Source organism: Salmo salar, chromosome 10 (assembly GCF_965601325.2).
Source record: "Salmo salar chromosome 10, fSalSal1, whole genome shotgun sequence".
In the NCBI taxonomy this organism is placed as follows: Eukaryota; Metazoa; Chordata; class Actinopteri; order Salmoniformes; family Salmonidae; genus Salmo; species Salmo salar.
In genome coordinates, this window is record NC_138300.1 from 83719078 (window position 1) to 83741441 (window position 22364).

The 22364-nt window shown below is 43.8% G+C and overlaps 1 protein-coding gene across 1 annotated transcript in view; it reads left to right on the forward strand.

Moving 5' to 3' along the window:
* Positions 1–22084, forward strand: part of LOC106560972 (protein kinase C-binding protein NELL2-like) — a 108821-nt gene extending 86737 nt beyond the window's left edge. Inside the window, exons 16-20 of the mRNA XM_014124461.3 lie at positions 11803–11943; positions 14233–14426; positions 15741–15917; positions 21166–21390; positions 21573–22084. Of these exons, the coding sequence (XP_013979936.1) occupies positions 11803–11943; positions 14233–14426; positions 15741–15917; positions 21166–21390; positions 21573–21614 (779 nt within the window). The 3' untranslated portion in view covers positions 21615–22084. The remainder of the gene's footprint in view (positions 1–11802; positions 11944–14232; positions 14427–15740; positions 15918–21165; positions 21391–21572) is intronic.
* The last annotated feature ends 280 nt before the right edge of the window (positions 22085–22364 follow it).

A 22364-nucleotide genomic window follows, 5' to 3' on the forward strand; every position in this document is an offset into this window, starting at 1 on the left:
TATTATACAATTCACGGCCAAGCTGTAATAGAATGTGATTTTTAGACTGGAATCAGGCTGCTTATTGGGATTCACAGTCATTCTTCCTCACGCTTTCTTATACAATGAGTATACAAAACATTAAGAAAACATACTCTTTCCATGACATACATGTATGTAGACTGACTAGGTTAATCCAGGTGAAAGCTACGATCCCTTATTTATGTCATTTGTTCAATCCACTTATATCATTGTAGATGAAGGGGATCAGACAGTTTAAAGAAGGATTTTTAAGCCTCAAGACAAATGAGACATGGATTGTGTGTGTGCCATTCAGAGGGTGAATGGGCAAGACAAAATATTGAAGTGCCTTTGAACGGGGTATGGTAGGAGGTGCCAGGCGCATCAGTTTGTGTCAAGAACTGCAATGCTGCTGGGATTTTCACGTTCAACAATTTCCTGTGTGTATCAAGAATGGTCCACCACCCAAAAGACATCCAGCCAACTTGACACAACTGCGGGAAGCAGTGGCGTCAATATGGTCCAGCGTCCCTGTGGAACGCTTCGACACCTTGTAGAGTCCATGCCCCGATGAATTGAGGCTGTTCTGAGGGCAAAAGGGGGGGGGTGCAACTCAATATTAGGAATGCGTTTCTAATGTTTGGTATACTCAGTGTACATTCAATTTACACACACAGCCACCATGTTGTTTTTGCTCTTGATGGTAAATTGAAAATTGAAAGATGTAGTTGTGAATACATGCCTTGCATTTGTGATGACATCTCAATTCAGATGTGACAGGAAGCAGTTAAAGAAGAAGCGTTTGCCTTTTTAGAAGGTATATTTAAAGCCACTGTCGATTTGCCAAAGACCTCAGAAGTGCTTTGCTGTAATTGTGATCAACAGCTGTGGTGTCACATAAAGGAAGTAGAGGGTGAAATGTTTCATTGGAAACGTAACCTCCTGGGCATGTAAGCTTAACAACAGAACAGTTTGAATGAATGTATGCTGAAAATAGTTCCATTTGTGTATATTTAGAACTGCATTGCCTCTAGTTTATAAGTAGTGACTAACCGCTCTGTCTTTCTGTGAACAATTCCATGCAGTCAGATTAGAGAAACTACAATTTAAAGGCCCAGTGCAGTAAAAATTCAGTTTTTCTGTATTTTGTATTATATTGTGCAACAGCTGCTTTTTATCAGTGTTATTTCCTTTATAGTTGCTGGTTGAAAATACAATCTACAAATCAAATCACATACACATGGTTAGCAGATGTTAATGCGAGTGCAGGGGCGAAAATCTGATATCAACTTTGGGGGGGACAATTACATGACATTTTCTCAAGAGCAATTCCTGAGGGGGACACCAAAAGTATTGCTGTAACACATAGCCTACATTGTAATATGGTAAATGTATATTGAGGAACCAAAGAAATAAGGTGTTTGCCGTACTCCTAACTACCGGTACCCAAAACTACACAACTACTCACAACAGAAATACCATTGCCTTTAACAAATCTTAGTTCAGTCACCAGTTTAAGTTGAGAGTGGGGGTATCCATGGCATTTTCCAATTATGTTCCTATTTTACAAGTTAAAAAAAATGGAGAACCTTTCATAATGTTGCCAAACAAAGACTCAACAAACTTACCTGAGACTCCCTGTCTCTGCCAGTCTGTCCCTGCATATCTGTCCCCAACTCTGCTGTCTGTGTGCCAACTGTTGCCTGCTCTGCCTAATGACATCATTGTGAAACATTTCCATTAGAATTTCATTTCTTTCTTATGAACATTTTATCAACTAGTCTTTGAGATATTAGGCTACTAGGGTTCTTACTTTGCGTTTTGGTGTACTGAAAAATACTCTGATGTCCGTCTTTTATTTTTCTGCCATTTTTCTACCTGGCTGGCTGGCTACACACACACACAGTGTGTAGGTTATTTACAATAGGAGATGGGCTTCTATCATCTTATCTTTTATCATTCTATTTGGGCTTCGATCTAAAAGGTAGCTAGCAAATGTGAAACGGATTAAAATGACAAGAGTTGACAGCTGTATGAGTTCACCATTTACACAACATATGCTGCAACCTTTTGTAATTTTAATAGTTTGTTTCATATTGGCTGGCTTCAACAATAGCTGAATTTGCAAAGCTAGCGAGCACCAATTCAGTTTCAGTGGTGTTTGCTATAATCTTTGCTACCCGGGTTAAATAAAATAAATAAATAAAAGTTCCCTTGCGACAATTTAGCTTTTGCAACGAGACCATTAAATATATTTAAGACAATGGTAGAAGAGAGTGTAGTTCTGTTCAGTTTGGACTTCAGTTTATCGCTAACCTTATCACAGGGACTTTGAAGCACTAACTTACATCATCTGCATGCTGATCTCGGAATAAATTGATGATAGCAAAGATTCCATCTTTGGCAAGGCCACATAAATGGAATAGGTACTAGCTAGCTTAATAGTTCATATTTGCGCGCTAGCTCTGCATATTCAGCTAGTGTGTGTGCGCGATTGACTGGATTAACCTCACGTCAGTTACGTTCATTGAGTGCCTTTCAGACAGTGGCTACGACCCCTCTGTTACCTTGCCAGTGGATCAAACCATTGTGAGGAAAAGGGTGGGGGGGTCGCAATCTTTTGAAACTTAAAAACGCGCTATTAAGTGTCTATAATCAGCACAATTGCTTTCATTGCGTATTATTAATATTATTTAAATTACATAGTTATGTTTCAGTGATATATTGGGGGGGCCAAATCATATTTTTCCCAGGATGGGGGGGTCGTGTCCCCCCCGCGATTTCCGCCCCTGTGCGAGTGTAGCGAAATACTTGTGCTTCTAGTTCCGACCATGCAGTAATATCTAACAAGTAATATAACCTAACAATTCCACAACAACTACCTTATATACACAAGTGTAAAGGAATGAATACGATTATGTACATAAAAATATATAAATGAGTGATGGCCGAACGGCATAGGCAAGATGCAGTAGATGGTATAGGGTACAGTATATACATATGAGATGAGCAATGTTGTCACGTCCTGACCAGTGAAAAGGGTCAGTTGCCATAGTAGAATGGTCAGGGCGTGGCAGGGGGGTTGTTTTGTGTGTTTTGGGGTTTGTTTGTTTCTAGGGGAATTTGTTCTAGTTTTCTATTTCTATGTTTCGTTTTCCATGTTTGGCCGAGTATGGTTTCCAATCAGAGGCAGGTGTCTTTCGTTGTCTCTGATTGGAAGCCATACTTAGGCAGCCTGTTTTCCTTTGGGTTTTGTGGGTGGTTGTTTTCCGTTTAGTTATTATACCTGACGGAACGGTTGGTCGTTTTTTGTTATTTTGTAAGTGTTACTCATTAAAGTATTCAGAATGAGCACTATCCACGCTGCGCCTTGGTCTCTTCAATACGACGCCTGTGACAAATGTAGGGTATGAGAACATTATATAAAGTGGCATTGTTTAAAGTGGCTAGTGGTACATTTAATTACATCAGATGGCAAGATGCAGTAGATGGTATAGCGAACAGTATATACATAAGAGATGAGTAATGTAGGGTAAGTAAACATTATATAATATAAATTGGCTAGTGATAAATTGATTACATCAATTTTTCCATTATTAAAGTTGGTGGAGTTGAGTCAGTATGTTGGCAGCAGCCACTCAATGTTAGTGATGGCTGTTTAACAGTCTGATGGCCTTGAGATAGAAGCTGTTTTTCAGTCTCTCGGTTCCAGCTTTGATGCACCTGTACTGACCTCGCCTTCTGGATGTTAACGGGGTGAACAGGCAGTGGCTTGGGTGGTTGCTGTCCTTGATGATCTTTTTGGCCTTCCTGTGACATCGGGTGGTGTAGGTGTCCTGGAGGGCAGGTAGTTTGCACCCGGTGATGCGTTGTGCAGACCTCACTACCCTCTGGAGAGCCTTCCGGTTATGGGCGGAGCAGCTGCCGTACCAGGCAGTGATACAGCCCGATAGGATGCTCTCGATTGTGCATCTGTAAAAGTTAGTGAGTGTTTTTGGTGGCAAGCCGCATTTCTTCAGCCTCCTGAGGTTGAAGAGGCGCTGCTGCGCCTTCTTCACCACACTGTCTGTGTGGGTGGACCATTTCAGTTTGTCCGTGATGTGTACGCCGAGGAACTTAAAACTCTTCACCCTCTCCACTACTGTCCCGTTGATGTGGATAGGGGGGTGCTCCCTCTGCTGTTTCCTGAAGTCCACGATCATCTCCTTTGTTTTGTTGACATTGAGTGTGAGGTTATTTTCCTGACACCACACTCCGAGGGCCCTCACCTCCTCCCTGTAGGCCGTCTCGTCGTTGTTGGTAATCAAGCCTACCACTGTAGTGTCATCTGCAAACTTGATGATTGAGTTGGAGGCGTGCATGGCCACGCAGTGGGTGAACAGGGAGTACAGTAGAGGGCTGAGAACACACCCTTGTGGGGACCCAGTGTTGAGGATCAGCGGGGTGGAGATGTTGTTACCTACCCTCACCACCTGGGGGCGGCCCGTCAGGAAGTCCAGGACCCAGTTGCACAGGGCGGGGTCAAGACCCAGGGTCTTGAGCTTAATGGTGAGTTTGGAGGGTACTATGGTGTTAAATGCTGAGCTGTAATCGATGAACAGCATTCTTACATAGTTATTCCTCTTGTCCAGATGGGTTAGGGCAGTGTGCAGTGTGATGGCGATTGCGTCGTCTGTGGACCTATTGTGGCGGTAAACAAATTGGAGTGGGTCTAGGGTGTCAGGTAGGGTGGAGGTGATTTGGTCCTTGACTAGTCTCTCAAAGCACTTCATGATGACGGAAGTGAGTGCTACAGGGCGGTAGTCATTTAGCTCAGTTATCTTAGCTTTCTTGGGTACAGGAACAATGGTGGCCCTCTTGAAGCATGTGGGGACAGCAGACTGGGATAAGGATTGATTGAATATGTCTGTAAACACACCAGCCAGCTGGTTTGCGCATGCTCTGAGGACGCGGCCAGGGATGCCATCTGGGCCTGCAGCCTTGCGAGGATTAACACGTTTAAATGTTTTACTCACGTTGGCTACAGTGAAGGAGAGCCCGCAGGTTTTGGTAACGGGCCGTGTCAGTGGCACTGTATTGTCCTCAAAGCGAGCAAAAAAGTTGTTCAGTCTGTCTGGGAGCAAGACAACGTGATCCGCGACAGGGCTTGTTTTTCTTTTGTAGTCCGTGATTGACTGTAGACCCTGCCACATAACTCTCGTGTCTGAGCCGTTGAATTGCTACTCCACTTTGTCTCTGTACTGACGCTTAGCTTGTTTGATTGCCTTGCGGAGGGAGTAGCTACACTGTTTGTATTCGGTCATGTTTCCGGTCACCTTGCCCTGATTAAAAGCAGTGGTTCGCGCGTTCAGTTTTGTGCGAATGCCGCCATCAATCCACGGTTTCTGGTTTGGGAATGTTTTAATAGACGCTGTGGGTACGATATCGCCAATGCACTTGTTAATGAACTCGCACACCGAATCAGCGTATTCATCAATGTTGTTCGACGCTATGCGGAACATATCCCAGTCAACGTGATCGAAGCAATCTTGAAGCATGGAATCCGATTGGTCGGACCAGCGTTGAACAGACCTGAGGGCGGGAGCTTCCTGTTTTAGTTTCTGTCTATAGGCTGGGAGCAACAAAATAGAGTCGTGGTCAGCTTTTCCGAAAGGAGGGCGGGGGAGGGCCTTATATGCGTCGCGGAAGTTAGAATAACAATGATCCAGGGTTTTGCTAGCCCTGGTAGCACAATCAATATACTGATAAAATTTAGGGAGCCTTGTTTTCAGATTAGCCTTGTTAAAATCCCCAGCTCCAATAAATGCAGCCTCAGGATATGTGGTTTCCAGTTTACATAGAGTCCAATGAAGTTCTTTCAGGGCCGTCGATGTGTCTGCTTGGGGGGGTGATGTACACGGCTGTGATTATGATCGAAGAGAATTCTCTTGGTAGATAATGCGGTCGGTATTTGATAGTGAGGAATTCTAAGTCAGGTGAACAAAAGTACTTGAGTTCCTGTATATTGTTATGTTCACACCACGTCTCGTTAATCATAAGGCATACACCCCCGCCCTTCTTCTTGCCAAAGAGATGCTTGTTTCTGTCGGCGCGATGCGTGAAGAAACCAGGTGGCTGTACCTACTCAGATAGCGTGTCTCGAATGAGCCATGTTTCCGTGAAACAGAGAATGTTACCATCTCTGATGTCTCTCTGGAAGGCAACCCTTGCTCAGATTTCGTCTACCTTGTTGTCAAGAGACTGGACATTGGCGAGTAGTATGCTCGGGAGCGGTGCGCGATGTGCCCGTCTACGGAGCCTGACCAGAAGACCGCTCCGTCTGCCCCTTCTACGGCGTTGTTGTTTTGGGTCGCCGGCTGGGATCCAATCCATTGTCCTGGGTGGTGGTCCAAACAGAGGATCCGCTTCAGGAAAGTCGTATTTCTGGTCGTAATGTTGGTGAGTGACGTTGCTCTTATATCCAATAGTTCCTCCCGACTGTATGTAATAAAACCTAAGATTACCTGGGGTAACAATGTAAGAAGTAACACATAAAAAAAACAAAATACTGCATAGTTTCCTAGGAACGCGAAGCGAGGCGGCCATCTCTGTCGGCGCCGGAAGTAGGCCGGCGCCTACTAATGTGCAAGTTTGTATGGGCGGGAGTTTCGGCTTTCCATGGCGACATCACCTTGCGGTAAATTGGTTAATAGGCCAATAACAAAGAGAGTTCCAAACCTCTCTGCCAATAACAGCTGGTTTTCAGTTTTCCCCTTCCCACTCATACCACTCCCTGCCAGTCCTAGCAAAATTCTTGCTTGAGAAATAGTTTTTTGCTAAAAAGCTATTTTTGCCCATTTTAATGGAAATCTATTACAGTAAGGTACTTAATTGTTACCGAGAAATGATTTGATATAAAACGGCTGCATTGGGCCTTTAAATAGATTAAACTTTTTTCCCCTTCTTGGCTCGAGACCACATGCCGCTTCTCTATTTCAAAGCGTGTGAAGCTCTGTCAACTGACATTCACTGGCAACAAAGAGCATGAGAGATTTCACTATGACTGAGAGAATAGAGAATATGCTTAATTTCAAGCATAGTTATTCCTTTTGGTGTAACCAAATGATATGCTTTTATCCAGTACACAGTTGACCGAAATACTTCTTTCCTGAAGGAAGAAAATCACCATCCCCTAGCTTCTTGGATGGACCTTCAAGCCTTAAACATGACGTCTATAGCTCTCTACCTGCTGCAGGACTGTATACATGTAACATTTAACCACCTTTTTGAGTCCCAGCATGCTGGTCCCGTGTGGCTCAGTTGGTAGAGCATGGTGTTTGCAACGCCAGGGTTGTGGGTTCGATTCCCACGGGGGACCAGTACGGAGAATAATTTTTTTTAATGAAATGTATGCATTCACTACTGTAAGTCGCTCTGGATAAGAGCGTCTGCTAAATGTAAATGTAATGCATATAGTTCCCTTAAAGCCATGTTGAAATATGTCATGTATAGGAGCACAGAAAACCTGCTGTGTTTGACTTAGACAAACGTTCACATCTCTTAAATAGATAAGGGCCTAATCTCCACGACATTTGATCAATGGTTAATCTGCTGGAGAAATTCTATTAAAGGGTTGAAGGCTCATTAGCCGATAGATCTGAATCCTATTACTGCTGTGGCAGAGGGAGAAGACACGGGGAGAGATGAGAGGGGAGAGAAGGAGAGATGAGGGGAGGAAAGGAAAGGAAAGGAGAAAAGGAGAGATGAGAGGGGAGGAAAGGAGAGAAGGAGAGAGGAGAGATGAGGGGAGGAAAGGAGAGAAGAGAGATGAGAGGGGAGGAAAGGAGAGAATGAGAGAGGAGAGATGAGGGGAGGAAAGGAGAGAAGGAGAGATGAGAGTGGATGAAAGGAAAGGAGAGAGGAGAGATGCAAAATCTGGATCCCTACAAATCAGCTGGGCTAGACATTCTGGACCGTCTCTTTCTACAATAATCTGCCGAAATTGTTGCAACCCCTATTACTAACCTGTTCAACCTCTCTTTCGTATCATCTGAGATCCCCAAAGATTGGAAAGCTGCCGAGGTCATCCCCCTCTTAAAAGGGGGAGACACTCTAGACCCAAACTGTTATAGACCTATATCCATCCTGCCCTGCCTTTCTAAAATCTTCGAAAGCCAAGTTAATAAACAGATCACCGACCATTACGAATCCCACCGTACCTTCTCCACTGTGCAATCTGGTTTCCGAGCTGGTCATGGGTGCATCTCAGCCACACTCAAGGTCCTAAACGATATCATAACTGCCATCGATGAAAGACAGTACTGTGCAGCCGTCTTCATCGACCTGGCCAAGGCTTTTGACTCTGTCAATCACCGCATTCTTATCAGCAGACTCAATAGCCTTGGCTTCTCAAATGACTGCCTCGCCTGGTTCACCAATTACTTCTCAGATAGAGTTCAATGTGTCAAATCGGAGGGCCTGTTGTCTGGACCTGGCAGTCTCAATGGGGGTGCCACAGGGTTCAATTCTCAGGCCGACTCTTTTCTCTGTACCGTAATTTCCGGACTATTAAGCGCACCTGAATATAAGCCACACCCACTGAATTTAAAAAAATATATTATTTTGAACATAAATAAGCCGCACATGTCTATAAGCTGCAGGTGCCTACCGGTACATTGAAACAAATTAACTTTACACAGGCTTTAACGAAACACGGCTTGTAACAAAAATAAATAGGCTTTAACGAAACACGGCTTGTAACAAAAATAAATAGGCTTTAACGAAGCGCGGCTTGTAACAAAAATAAATAGGCTTTAACGAAACACGGCTTGTAACAAAAATAAATAGGCTTTAACGAAGCACGGCTTGTAACAAAAATAAATAGGCTTTAACGAAACACGGCTTGTAACAAAAATAAATAGGCTTTAACGAAGCGCGGCTTGTAACAAAAATAAATAGGCTTTAACGAAACACGGCTTGTAACAAAAATAAATAGGCTTTAACGAAGCACGGCTTGTAACAAAAATAAATAGGCTTTAACGAAACACGGCTTGTAACAAAAATAAATAGGCTTTAACGAAACACGGCTTGTAACAAAAAATAAAAAATTAGCAGTAAGCTTTAGTTGTCTTTTGCACTGAGTCAATTCCTCACGCTGCTGTTTCCAACGTCTTATCATCGACTCATTAAGACCAAGCTCCCATGCAGCAGCTCTATTTCCTTTTCCAACAGCCAGATCAATCGCCTTCAACTTGAAAGCTGCATCATATGCATTTCTCCGTGTCTTTGCCATGATGAGGGTGACAAAATGACTACCGTAATCAGAATGATGGGAAGTTTGAGAGTGCTCGATTTAATCTAAACAGTAAACAAAAAAGTTGTTTGACCTTAACCCATTCGGCAATTTCATTGGTGTAATGAAAGCTTCATGCCGCCAAAAAACTGAGCACGTCACAGAATGTGTTTTTTTGGGGAAAAATCCATATATTAGCCGCATCATTGTTTAAGCCGCGAGGTTCAAAGCCTGTGAAGAAAGTTGCGGCTTATAGTCTGGAATTTACTGTATATATCAATGATGTCACTCTTGCTGCTGGTGATTCTCTGATCCACCTCTACGCAGACGACACCATTCTGTATACATCTGGCCCTTCTTTGGACACTGTGCTAACAAACCTCCAAACGAGCTTCATTACTCTGGACGGTTCTGACCTAGAATATGTGGACAACTACAAATACCTAGGTGTCTGGTTAGACTGCAAACTCTCCTTCCAGACTCACATTAAGCATCTCCAATCCAAAATTAAATCTAGAATCGTCTTATTTCGCAACAAAACCTCCTTCACTCATGCCGCCAAACATACCCTCGTAAAACTGACTATCCTACCGATGCTTGACTTCAGCGATGTCATTTACAAAATAGCCCCCAACACTCTACTCAGCAAACTGAATGTAGTCTATCACAGTGCCATCTGTTTTATCACCAAAGCCCCATATACTACCCACCACTGCGACTTGTATGCTCTCGTTGGCTGGCCCTCACTACATATCCGTCGCCAAACCCACTGGCTCCAGGTCATCTATAAGTCTCTGCTAGGTAAAGCCCCGCCTTATCTCAGCTCACTGGTCACCATAGCAACACCCACCCGTAGCACGCGCTCCAGCAGGTATATTGCACTGGTCATCCCCAAAGCCAACACTCCCTTTGGCTGCCTTTCCTTCCAGTTCTCTGCTTCCAATGACTGGAACGAATTGCAAAAATCTCTGAAGCTGGAGTCTTATATCTCTCTCTCTAACTTTAAGCATCAGCTGTCAGAGCAGCTTACTGATCACTGTACCTGTACACAGCCAATCAGTAAATGGCACACCCGACTACCTATTCCCCATATTATTACTTACTCTCTTGCTCTTTTGCACCCCAGTATCTCTATTTGCAAATCATCATCTGCACATCTATCACTCCAGTACTAATGCTAAATTGTAATTATTTTCGCCTCTATGGCCTATTTATTGCCTACCTCCCTACTCTTCTACATTTGCACACACTGTACATAGATTTTTCCATTTATTTTATTTTGTGTTATTGATTGTACGGTTGTTTGTGTAACTCTGTTGTTGTTTTTGTCGCACTGCTTTGCTTTATGTTGGCCAGGTCGCAGTTGTAAATGAGAACTTGTTCTCAACTGCCCTACCTGGTTAAATAAAGGTGAAATAAAAAAAGATGAGAAGGGGAGATGAGAGGGGAGGAAAGGAGAGAAGGAGAGATGAGAGGGGTGGAAAGGAGAGGAGTAGAGAAGAGGACAAGAAGAAGGGAGAGGCCAGAGAGAGAAGAGAGGAAAGAATGAGGGGAAGATGAGGAGAAGAGGCCTTGTGCTCTCCATGGGATCCTGCTGTGTTCTATTTTGTCTGGGGGAATCGAATGGGAAGGTCACTGACAGTGCAAGGCCATTTTCATAATGAGGAACTCTGATAATGCATCACACATGCACACAATCATAAAGAAGCCATCAGTGCCTACACAGACACATTTAATCACTCTAAAACCTGGGTCCTCATATTTAGCCCCCACCCCGTATTCACTAGCGTCTCTCATCTAATTAAATATGGGTTTAAATATTAGGGCATTTTCTCATACGGTGCAGTTGATTCAGATGTTGAATGTATTTACACCTCGTTCCTTTGTAAGAAATGGGTGCTCCCTTCGTTGTTTGTCGAAATAAATTGGTTTACAATAAGCTAGTGATGAGAAAAGAGAAGAGTGGGAGAGAGAGTGGGATAGACTTGTGAGCATGTGACGAATGCTGTGTTGTGGAGAGCATAATTAGAGTCAAGGTTGAGGCCTGGTTCCTGTGCTCTTTACCGTCAATGAGACCTACAGCAAGAACGGATTCACAAGCTTCCAAGGTCTTCCAAGGCTTTTTAACACCCCTCTTCAGGGGACATTTTGTTTTGTGTTGTAATGAAACAAAATCAAGTAAATATGTAAGAGTCATTTCAATTGCCATGTTCACAATCTGATTTCTTCTATTGATGAATGTACCCGTCTCTCGCTGTGTTTTCATGCCAGATCGATACAGCGTGCATATCCTATCAAATCCTGGACACGCTTTTGTATCAATTATGGATCAGTCAATGTTGAAAAGCCTATCAGGCAAGAATGAAGCTAAGTTCAGTATGCAGTTCCTGCTGACATCATTCAGAACAAAAACTATTGGAGATTGAGGTATGTTCTTACATGTCGCTCTCTCTTTCTGTCTCGCTCTCTCTTTCTGTCGCTCTCCCTCTCATTCTCTCTCTCTCGCTCTCTCTCTCTCTCTCTCCTGATAGACATTGATGAGTGTTCTGATGGGTTCTTGGAGTGTAATGACAAAGCCATCTGTGTCAACCTGCCCGGCTGGTACCACTGCGAGTGTCGTGATGGCTACCACGACAATGGCTTGTTCTCGGCCAATGGGGAGTCGTGCATAGGTGAGTTGACCCGCCCCTTTTCTCTCAATACTAAAAGAAGCTCTGTGGTTGTAGGCAAACTTCATTCAGCTAGTCACATGATAACGCCTATTGAAATTTCATGCATAGAGTATATTGTGTTTTTCCATTATTCTAGTGTATTCTAACATTGATCATAGCAGCATATCTAACCATTGCAGAGGTAGAAATTTCCTCGGCCTTCTTTTGATAGTTTTTTTTCTGTCTGGTGCAGGTAATAGTGTTATCGGACATACTATTACTGGTACATTTTCCTCCAAATCCCTGTCTGCTTTTTACTGCTCATGGAATCTTTCTGAAACATTCTCTAGTCTAAAGCAACCTGTCAAGAGCTTGTCAAAATGGAAGAAAACCCTCAATCTAGCAGTGCGCCTCAGCAGTAACAGTGCTGCAGCTCTGTCTGTCTGTCTGTCTGTCTGCTATATAGCCTAATTTTACCTGTCAAGTCTACCTGATCGACACAGCCCACTGTGCACAGACGTCAATTCAACGTCTATTTCACGTTGATTCAACGTAACGTCATTGAAATTACATGGAAACAACGTTGATTCAACCAGTGTGTAGCCAGTGGAAGAGCACATTAAAGGGGAAGTTTACCTAAAATCTAACATTTCGTAAGTGAGTCCATACATTGAAACTAGTTAGGTGGAGCGATTCTATTTTCGGGGGAGAAGTGAAAACAGTAGCCAAGCATTACAACTGAGTTAAACGAAGTAAAACTGCAACCTACAAACATATGCTTATAATCTGTAATACATTTTTTATGGCTATGGGGCTAAAAGTAATTATATTGTTAGGATACTCATGGCCATAATTCTGTCTATTCTTCAATGTTTTTATTTAACCTTTATTTAACTAGGCAAGTCAGTTAAGAACACATTCTTATTTACAATGACGGCCTACGCCGGCCAAACCCGGACGACGCTGGGCCAATTGTGCGCCACCCTCCAGGCTGTATCGCGTCCGGATGTGATACAGCCTGGAATCAAACCAGGGACTGTAGTGACGCCTCTTGCACTGAGATGCAGTGCCTTAGACCGCTGTGCCACTCGGGAAAGATGGCACAATAAAATGGTATTTGTCACATGCGCCGAATACATCAGGTACACCATGAAATGCTAATTTAGGAGCCCTTTCCCAACAATGCTGAGTTTAAAAGTAAGAATTACTGTCCATTACAATGTAAGGTGACACAATTACTGTCTAGCTCCTCAACATCTGCTAACCGGTAGAACGCCTAGACTACAACACAATAAGATAAACTCAAAATGCAATGATTAGACTATACATACGTCCACACGCTCGCTTTGAGCTTTCTCTTCTCAGAGGACGTGTGTGAAGCTAGCCACAATAAGGATTAGCCACAAAAGGGAATTTGCGGTTCGCCTTCGAAATAAAAGTCCCCCATTGATAAATATTTAAAACGTATACAAATAGTGGAATCATGTCATATTTGGTCTAGATAATGCTAAACAAGGTAGGAATGTTGTTATTTAAATTCAACAAAATACAATAATTTATTTATTATTATGATTAGCTTCACACAGGTGGCTGTAGGAGTGTTTACATCGTATTTCCTGTTTTTATCGCTACTAGCCATCTTCTGCATGTGTCTGTATCTTTCAATGGAAGGCAGTGAAATGTGCCTTCTTTCCTAGATTTATTACATAAGTACAGCCAGGGACCGATCACCAGCTTGCTCTTGCTGCCATCTCTTCGGATTTCCGCTTTTCAGAACTAACTTTAGGCTACCTGTGATACATCTTTTAACTTTTGCGCCTGCTCCTTCTCCCTCCCATAAAAGTCACATGTTACATCAAGCTCCAAATAACTGCAGATTCCTCACAGAGTTGCCCCACGAGAGCGCACATGCGCAGTTGTTACCCATGTCCGCTGTCGCTGCAGTCGGCCACATAATATAATGATATAAAATAATCGCAATCGTTTTAGGTGGAAAGGTACACATTTTCTGACTCAAAACCAATAGTACTTTTGATAAAAGTAGGTCATTTGGCCATACACTTTCAATAAAACAAAGAATTTATCCACAATTTGCGGATTTCTCAATCGCTCTTTGACTGACAACGGAGCAGGTCCAGCAGTGCACAAAGACACGTCATGAGTCACGTGACCCGTTTTTACAGCTTTTCAGTTCTAGTTTGGAATCCTTTGTCTTTTTTTAAGCAGTATGATGTGTGAATTTATGCATAAACTACGGTATTTGACCTGTGTTGAGCATATGTGAGAAGTCATCTCTCTTGCTCCCTACAGATATCAACGAATGCAAGATGGGGAGGAACACCTGTGCCAATGACACAGTGTGCTTCAACTTGGAGGGGGGCTATGACTGCAGGTGCCCCCACGGGAGGAACTGCACTGGAGACTGTATCCTTGACAACAAAGTCAAACACAACAGGCAGATCTGGGTGCTGGACAACGATAGGTGCTCCGTCTGCTCCTGTCAGGTGAGACAGAGAGGATGATGGGTATAAAACAAACAATGGTCAGATCAGTGGCGTTCTATTAGTTTATTTATTTATTTTTTATTTCACCTTTATTTAACCAGGTCGGCTAGTTGAGAACAAGTTCTCATTTACAACTGCGACCTGGCCAAGATAAAGCAAAGCAGTTCGACATATACAACAACACAGAGTTACACATGGAATAAACAAACATTCAGTCAATAATACAGTATAAAAGTCTGTATACAGCATGTGCAAATAGGTAGGATAAGGGAGGTAAGACAATAAGTAGGCCATGGTGGCGAAGTAATTACAATATAGCAATTAAACACTGGAATGGTAGAATGTGCAGAAGATGAATGTGCAAGTAGAGATACTGCGGTGCAAAGGAGCAAGATAAATAAATAAATACAGTATGGGGATGAGGTAGGTAGATTGGATGGGCTATTTACAGATGGGCTATGTACAGGTGCAGTGATCTGTGAGCTGCTCTGACAGTTGGTGCTTAAAGCTAGTGAGGGAGGTAAGAGTCTCCAGCTTTAGTGTTCGTTCCAGTCATTGGCAGCAGAGAACTTGAAGGAGAGGCGGCCAAAGGAAGAATTGGCTTTGGGGGTGACCAGTGAGATATACCTGCTGGAGCGCGTGCTACGGGTGGGTGCTGCTATGGTGACCAGTGAGCTGAGATAAGGCGGGGCTTTACCTAGCAGAGACTTGTAGATGTAAAACAATATGATGATTGGTTATCAATTCAGTTTGATATATGTTTCACGCAGAGGTCTGAACATGTAAATGCATCAACCAGTTGTTTGGAAAACTTGGTTTTAAATTAACCAAAATGATATCTATATTTTTCCTCATGATTCTACGGCTACAGTCTTGAAACGTTTAGTAATTTAGTGTTTCATTTTTGATAATGTCTTGTGTCTGGCAATTCTAGCAGGTGATTATAGAGGATTAGTATGGGTATTGAATGATCAAGCATCACATTATTAATTTGATTACAGAGGAGGAGGGCAGAAATTAAGCTTAAATGAAACGAGTCATTATAATTGATTGGAAAAATGGAGAACCTGCCTGTCAAAATTAGCAGTATTGAACGGCTGAGTGAACAGAGAGCATAAACATGTTGTTGTTTTGGAACGGTCACGGTCAGCTAGTAGGGAGCAATGGTCATTTTGAGTGTGTGTAATTAACCAATAACCAAGGTCAACTAGCAAAGATTGATTGTGGGTTATAGAGCTCAAGACAGTACTTTGAGACTGTACTCGAGTCGTGTGTCGATTGATAGACCATGCATCTGCCCACCCCTCTGTGCAGACTGGCCAGGTGATGTGCAGGAGGATGGTGTGTGACTGTGAGAACCCCACAGCTGACCTGTTCTGCTGTCCAGAGTGTGACCCTCGCCTCAGCAGCCAGTGTCTGCACCAGAACGGCCTGCTGACCTACGGCAGTGGAGAGTCCTGGGTGGAGAACTGCCAGCAGTGCCAGTGTCTGGTAAGTACCAACAATACACAGTCTATAGAGAGATAGGACACACTGTACTCCTCTTTAGTGATTCATGTACGGGAGATACTGGACATCAGAGTGCTGGCCAGGGGAATAGTAAAGGTGTGCGGGTATGTGCAGGTCTCTGTGTCCACACAGTGGGTGGCCTCGGAGAAGGGTTGTGGATAAGCTTGTTAGCTTGTCCTGGCAATATATAAAACAGAATTATGACGTGTCAAGAGCATTCTTTATTGAATCTCCCATGAAGAAATATGCACTGTTTGCATCGACTCTCTCTACTGTGCCGACCTTTTCTAAGGTTCCCGCATCCCTGCTGTTCAAACAACCGGAAGGCTTTTTTATGAGGATTTCACACTAAATCTGACAGAACATGACTACCTACCGCCTCCGATACGCCTTTCAGACGCACTTTACAACCAGCTATATTTTTATGAAATGCAAATGTCACGGTTGGCATTCTCCCTGGCCATTCTGCTCCCAGAGAGAAGCAACACTTAGATGCATTTGTGTCACTATGCCTTTGCGTCGACCCACAAATCATCGTTCTGTCAGCGCTCTCTCTCTGCCGCCTGCCAGTCCCCTCCGGAAGAGTGGTATTACTGTTGGTCATTTTCTCCCTCAGATCGAACAGACACACAGACAGCCATCCCACATCACTCTCCTTCTGTGATTAGCATATGAATACAGGGACACAAATAGTGCAGGTCCATACAGGATTTAACCCGGTGTTTTACCCAAAAGGCTCCGACTTTTCTATTTCCATCTACGCGGGCCGTCACCCGTCTCTCACTGGGCCATAGCTGCGGTGGACCTGCTCTCACTTGGGGTCAAAACCACGCCACTGGTACTTTTCAACTGTCATTTATGTAGCAATGTCTAACTGTGAACTTTAATACCTGCCCGCAAAACAACTGTTTTGATTATGCAGAGGTTGATGATTCTGCTCATCACAAATCCTCACTGTCAGCCCTAGCTATGGAAACACAATTTCCCTAATATAACATAAGGGTGTATGCACTGGTGTTACAGTCGAAAAACAGCAGAAGTCAGATCCATAGCTAGAGTAGCGGGCAGCATAATGTTGTTCTCTTTTCCCATTGTGATGCTGTCCTTAAGAGCCTTGGGTGGATTACTTACAGCAGGCCATTATAGGGCTGGAAAAGTGTTGGAGAGGCAGGTAGATGTAGGCTGCTCTCTCTCTCTCTCTCTCTCTCTCTCTCTCTCTCTCTCTCTCTCTCTCTCTCTCTCCCTCCCCGAGGCAGGCACTCATATATCCACGCACACACACACACACACACACACACACACAGACACACACACACACACACACACCAGTCAAAATGGTATAAACAGCAGTGCTTGAAAGAGAGGAGCGGAGGAGAATGGTGCGTAGAGATAAGCGTGCGATCCAGTAGCATGACAGGGACGTGAAATGAACCCTGAATGCCTCCATAGTTATCAGAGCCAGAACCATATGGGCTCAGCTCACCAGGGAAACGGACAAGCTTAGAATCTTAGACAAAGATACAAACCACCTTTTACTTTACATTTATTTGTGCATTCAAGCAAATGACAGAATATGTTCTTTGACGTATGTACACTATATATACAAAAGTATGTGGACACCCCTTCAAATTAGTGGATTCGGCTATTTCAGCCACACCTACTGCTGACAGGTGTGTACAATCGAGCATAATGCCATGCAATCTCCATAGACAAACATTGGCAGTGGAATGGTCTTACTGAAGAGCTCATTGACTTTCAACGTGGCACCATCATAGGGATGCCACCTTTCCAACAAGTCAGCATGTCAAATGTTTGTCCTGCTAGAGCTGCCCCGGTCAACTGTAAGTGCTGTTATTGTGAAGTGGAAATGTCTAGGAGCAACAAGGGCTCAGCCACGAAGTGGTAGGCCACACGAGCTCACTGAACGGGACTGCCGAGTGCTGAAGTGCATAGCGCCTAAAAACCGTCTTACCTTGGTTGCAACACTCACTACCAAGTTTCAAACTGCCACTGGAAGCAATGTCAGCACAATAGCTGTTCGTCGGGAGCTTCATGAAATGGGTTTCTATGGCCAGGCAGCCGCACACAAGCCTAAGATCACTATGCGCAATGCCAAGCGTCGGCTGGAGTGGTGTAAAGCTCGCCGCCATTGGACTGGAGCAGTGGAAACGCGTTCTCTGGTAAGAAGAATCACGCTTCACCATCTGGCAGCCCGACAGACTAATCTGGGTTTGGCGGATGCCAGGAGAATGCTACCTGCCCCAATGCATAGTGGCAACTGTAAAGTTTGGTGAGGAGGAATAATGGTATGGGGCTGTTTTTCATGATTCGGGCTAGGCCTCTTAATTCCAGTGAATGGAAATCTTAACACTACAGCATACAATGACATTCTAGACGATTCTGTGCTTCCAACTTTGTGGCAACAGTTTGGGGAAGGCCCTTTCCTGTTTCAGCATGACAATGCCCTCGTGCACAAAGCGATGTTCCAATTCACCTTTGGGATGAATTGGAACGCCGACTGCAGCCAGGCCTAATCGCCCAACATCAGTGCCCGACCTCACTCATGCTCTTGTGGCTGAATCGAAGCAAGTTCCTGCAGCAATGTTCCAACATCTAGTGGAAAGCCTTCCCAGAAGAGTGCAGGCTGTTATAGCAGCAAAGGGGGAGGGGGGACCAACTCCATATTAATGCCCATGATTTGGGTTGAGTTGGTGTTATGTATATCGAATTATATGTTCAACGAGCAGGTGTCCACATACTTTTGGTCATGTAGTGTATCTCTGACTCGCTACAATAGGTATAGAATGCTATGGGTATAGGATACTCTTTTAGCCATAGATCTGGAGACATTAAACATGGTTGCAGTAGGACACGAGGTTGTCTAGCCAAGGCAAATCTCTGGCAAGGCTCACTAAACCAAATGTCACCAGTAAATGTCATTCTCGCAGACGTTTTTTTGACGGACTCTGTGACGTGTACTGAGATTCATAATACTGTTTTTGAACTAGAAAAGGAAAGATTGAAGAAATGAGTTTCTGATCTAGAGAAAGAGATTTCAGTGCCTTACCCACCTTCCAGGGCCCATGTAAAGGTGATTAAATGACATCCCATACTGTGTCATGAAAACCTATAGTCTAAAGCTATACCCTCCGCCAATGGGGAAAGAGTTCTGCTCCAGGGGAATCACACTTAAAATGTTTACTCACTAAATGAAGGCAGGGAGCACACATTAGCACAGCATGTGCCTGTATTTTATAGCCCCACTAATTTACTACAATATCACTAAAATGCAGAGCTAGCTGATTTTCAGGGATATTAAATAACCCGATGGGAGACTTACAGCAAACTAAACTCATAAGCAGTTTTGAGTGTCTGTGTCGTGTGTGTGTGTGTGTGTGTGTGTGTGTGTGTGTGTGTGTGTGTGTGTGTGTGTGTGTGTGTGTGTGTGTGTGTGTGTGTGTGTGTGTGTGTGTGTGTGTGTGTGTGTGTGGTGTGTGTGTGTGTGTGTGTGTGTGTGTGTGTGTGTGTGTGTGTGTGTGTGTGTGTGTGTGTGTTCTTGCGCATGCTGATTTTTACATTTTCCAAGGAGGTGTAAACCACTCACTTCAGGGATGAAAATGTAGAACTGGGTGATGCGGAATCATATCTAGAAAGGTGGCCAACATTATGACCTGTATTCACTGGCTTATTGAAACAGCTGCTGGAGAAATCCAATAAGGCAGGGTTCCCCAACTGACGGGTGATTTCATTTGACCCCCACCAAGTTTTCTGAGCAAAAAATGTATTATATTTTTTATTATTACTGTTGGGGGGGGGGGAATGTAAAAGCACCAGCAAATCTACTCCAAATTATTTTACTTTTGGGAATCTGTTCCAAACTGTTCTCATGCGCAATAAAGAGATGCACTACATGACCAAAAGTATGTGGACACCTGCTTGTCAAATATCTCATTCCAAAATCATGGGCATTAATATGGTGTTGGTCCCTTCTTTGCTGCTATAACAGCCTCCACTCTTCTGGGAAGGCTTTCCACTAGATGTTGGAACATTGCTGCGGGGACTTGCTTCCATTCAGCCACAAGAGCATTAGTGAGGTCGGGCACTGATGTTGGGCGATTAGAATGGAAACCCATTTCATGAAGCTCCTGACAAACAGTTATTGTGCTGATGTTGATTCCAGAGGCAGTTTGGGACTCGGGAGTGAGTGTTGCAACCGAGGTCAAACTATTTTTGCGCGCTACGGGCTTCAGCACTCGGCGCTCTCTTTCTGTGAGCTTGTGTGGCCTACCACTTCGCGGCTGAGCCGTTGTTGCTCCTAGACATTTCCACTTCACAATAACAGCACTTACAGTTGACCAGGGCAGCTCTAGCATGGCAGAAATTTGACTAACTGACTTGCTGGAAAGGTGGCATCCTATGACGGTGACATGTTGAAAGTCACTGAGCTCTTCAGTAAGGCAATTCTACTACCGATGTTTGTCTACGGAGATTGCATGGCTGTGTGCTCGATTTCAGACACCTGTCAGCAACGGGTGTGGCTAAAATAGCTGAATCCATCAATTTGAAGGGGTGTCCACATACTTTTGTATATATAGTGTATTTGATCAGTGGCCGGAGACTTTAATGCAGGCAAACTTAAATCCGTTTTACCTAATTTCTACCAGCAAGTCACATGTGCAACCAGAGGGAAAAAAACTCTAGACCACCTTTACTCCACACACAGAGATGCATACAATGCTCTCCCTCGCCCTCCATTTGGCAAATCTCACCATAATTCTATCCGCCTGATTCCTGCTTACAAGTATTAATATATTTATTTTATACATGTTTTATTTAACTAGGTAAGTCAGTTAAGAACAAATTCTTATTTACAATGACGGCCTACTCCAGACAAACCCTAACCTGGACGACACTGGGCCAATTGTGCGCCGCCCTATAGGACTCCCAATCACAGCCAGTTGTGATACAGCCTGGAATCAAATCAAGGTCTGTAGTGACGCCTCTACCACTGAGATGCAGTGTCTTAGACCGCTGCGCCACTCGGGAGCCCAAAATCTCTATCTTTACATGATCATTTCTTGTCGCCTCAAGGTGGTATATAAGTATACTGAAATATTTGACAAGGGACAGGAACTATTCAATTGTAGGGATAATTGACTGTATATATTACTGTTTATCCCTGTCCCAGTGATATGACTCCAGTATATCTGTCTGTCTCTCCCTCCCACAGCAGGGTCAGGTGGACTGCTGGCCCCTGTCGTGCCCGCCAGTGGACTGTGAGTTCACGGTGGTGCCCGAAGGCGAGTGCTGTGCCCGCTGCATCATTGACCCCTGCCAGGCCGACACCATCCGCAACGACATCACCAAGACGTGCACGGACGAGCATGGCATTCAGCGCTTCAGCGGCTCCTCCTGGGTCAAACACGGCACTGAATGCACCCTCTGCCAGTGCAAGGTAACAGCCATGGATATTCATTATATCTATGCAGACTTCGGCCAACTATCCTCCATGTTCTAAATGTCAGACCAAATTTGCCTTTCAGTGAGAAAAGTAGAAATTCAAAGAGAAGAACTGTATTGTGGTTGAATTCTAACAGTGACTCACTCTAAAGTCTCTTTCTCCTCCCCCTCTTGCAGAATGGACATATCTGTTGCTCAGTGGACCCCATGTGCCTTTAGTTCCTGAAGCTCTGAAGGCACCTCCCTGTACATTGTTATCCATGTAAAAACAACCTGCATTTTCCACCCTCCTGCCCAACTTCTTTATACCAAATACAAACATGTATCATAGAGTACAGATGATGAACTACAGTAGGCCTTCCCACATGCCCCCTCTCTGTGTTCAGCCTCACCAATCAGGGTGACCCATGTGCATTGAGGAACACCCCCGAATCATCTGCAACATGACACTGTAAAATACTATTATGCTGGCATGACTGTGCTCATCGTAGAAACATTTAGCTGATTTCTAAACTTTTAATCTCTAAATGATATCCTAGGTAGTGATCGTTTTAGTCTTCATTTTAATTTGCCACATTATGAAAGTTGTCTATATTTTGTGGTCCTCTGTGGGATTACTTTCCATTTTGTATTTATTTCAAGGCTTGTTATTGTGTAATGGTGAAATAAAGTATTTCCATTTACATTAATTGAGTTTGTTTGAACTTGTCTTTTTTCATGACATTCTGGTGTTGCTCAGCTAGAACTTTGATATCCACTTGATTCCAAGCATTACTCTCACTACACATTCTGTGGTCACAATAATGTCAAAAACTCCACCTCCCAGGTCTCCTTGACCTGAGTCTTCAATCAACACAGATGGTGACCATCCGCTTGAGCTTTGCCTTCTCAGACATCCCCACTTCCTGTGATGAGGACAGTGAGGTGAGAGTGAGGTCCTGTCAAAACATATGTAAGCTTGAAAGCGTG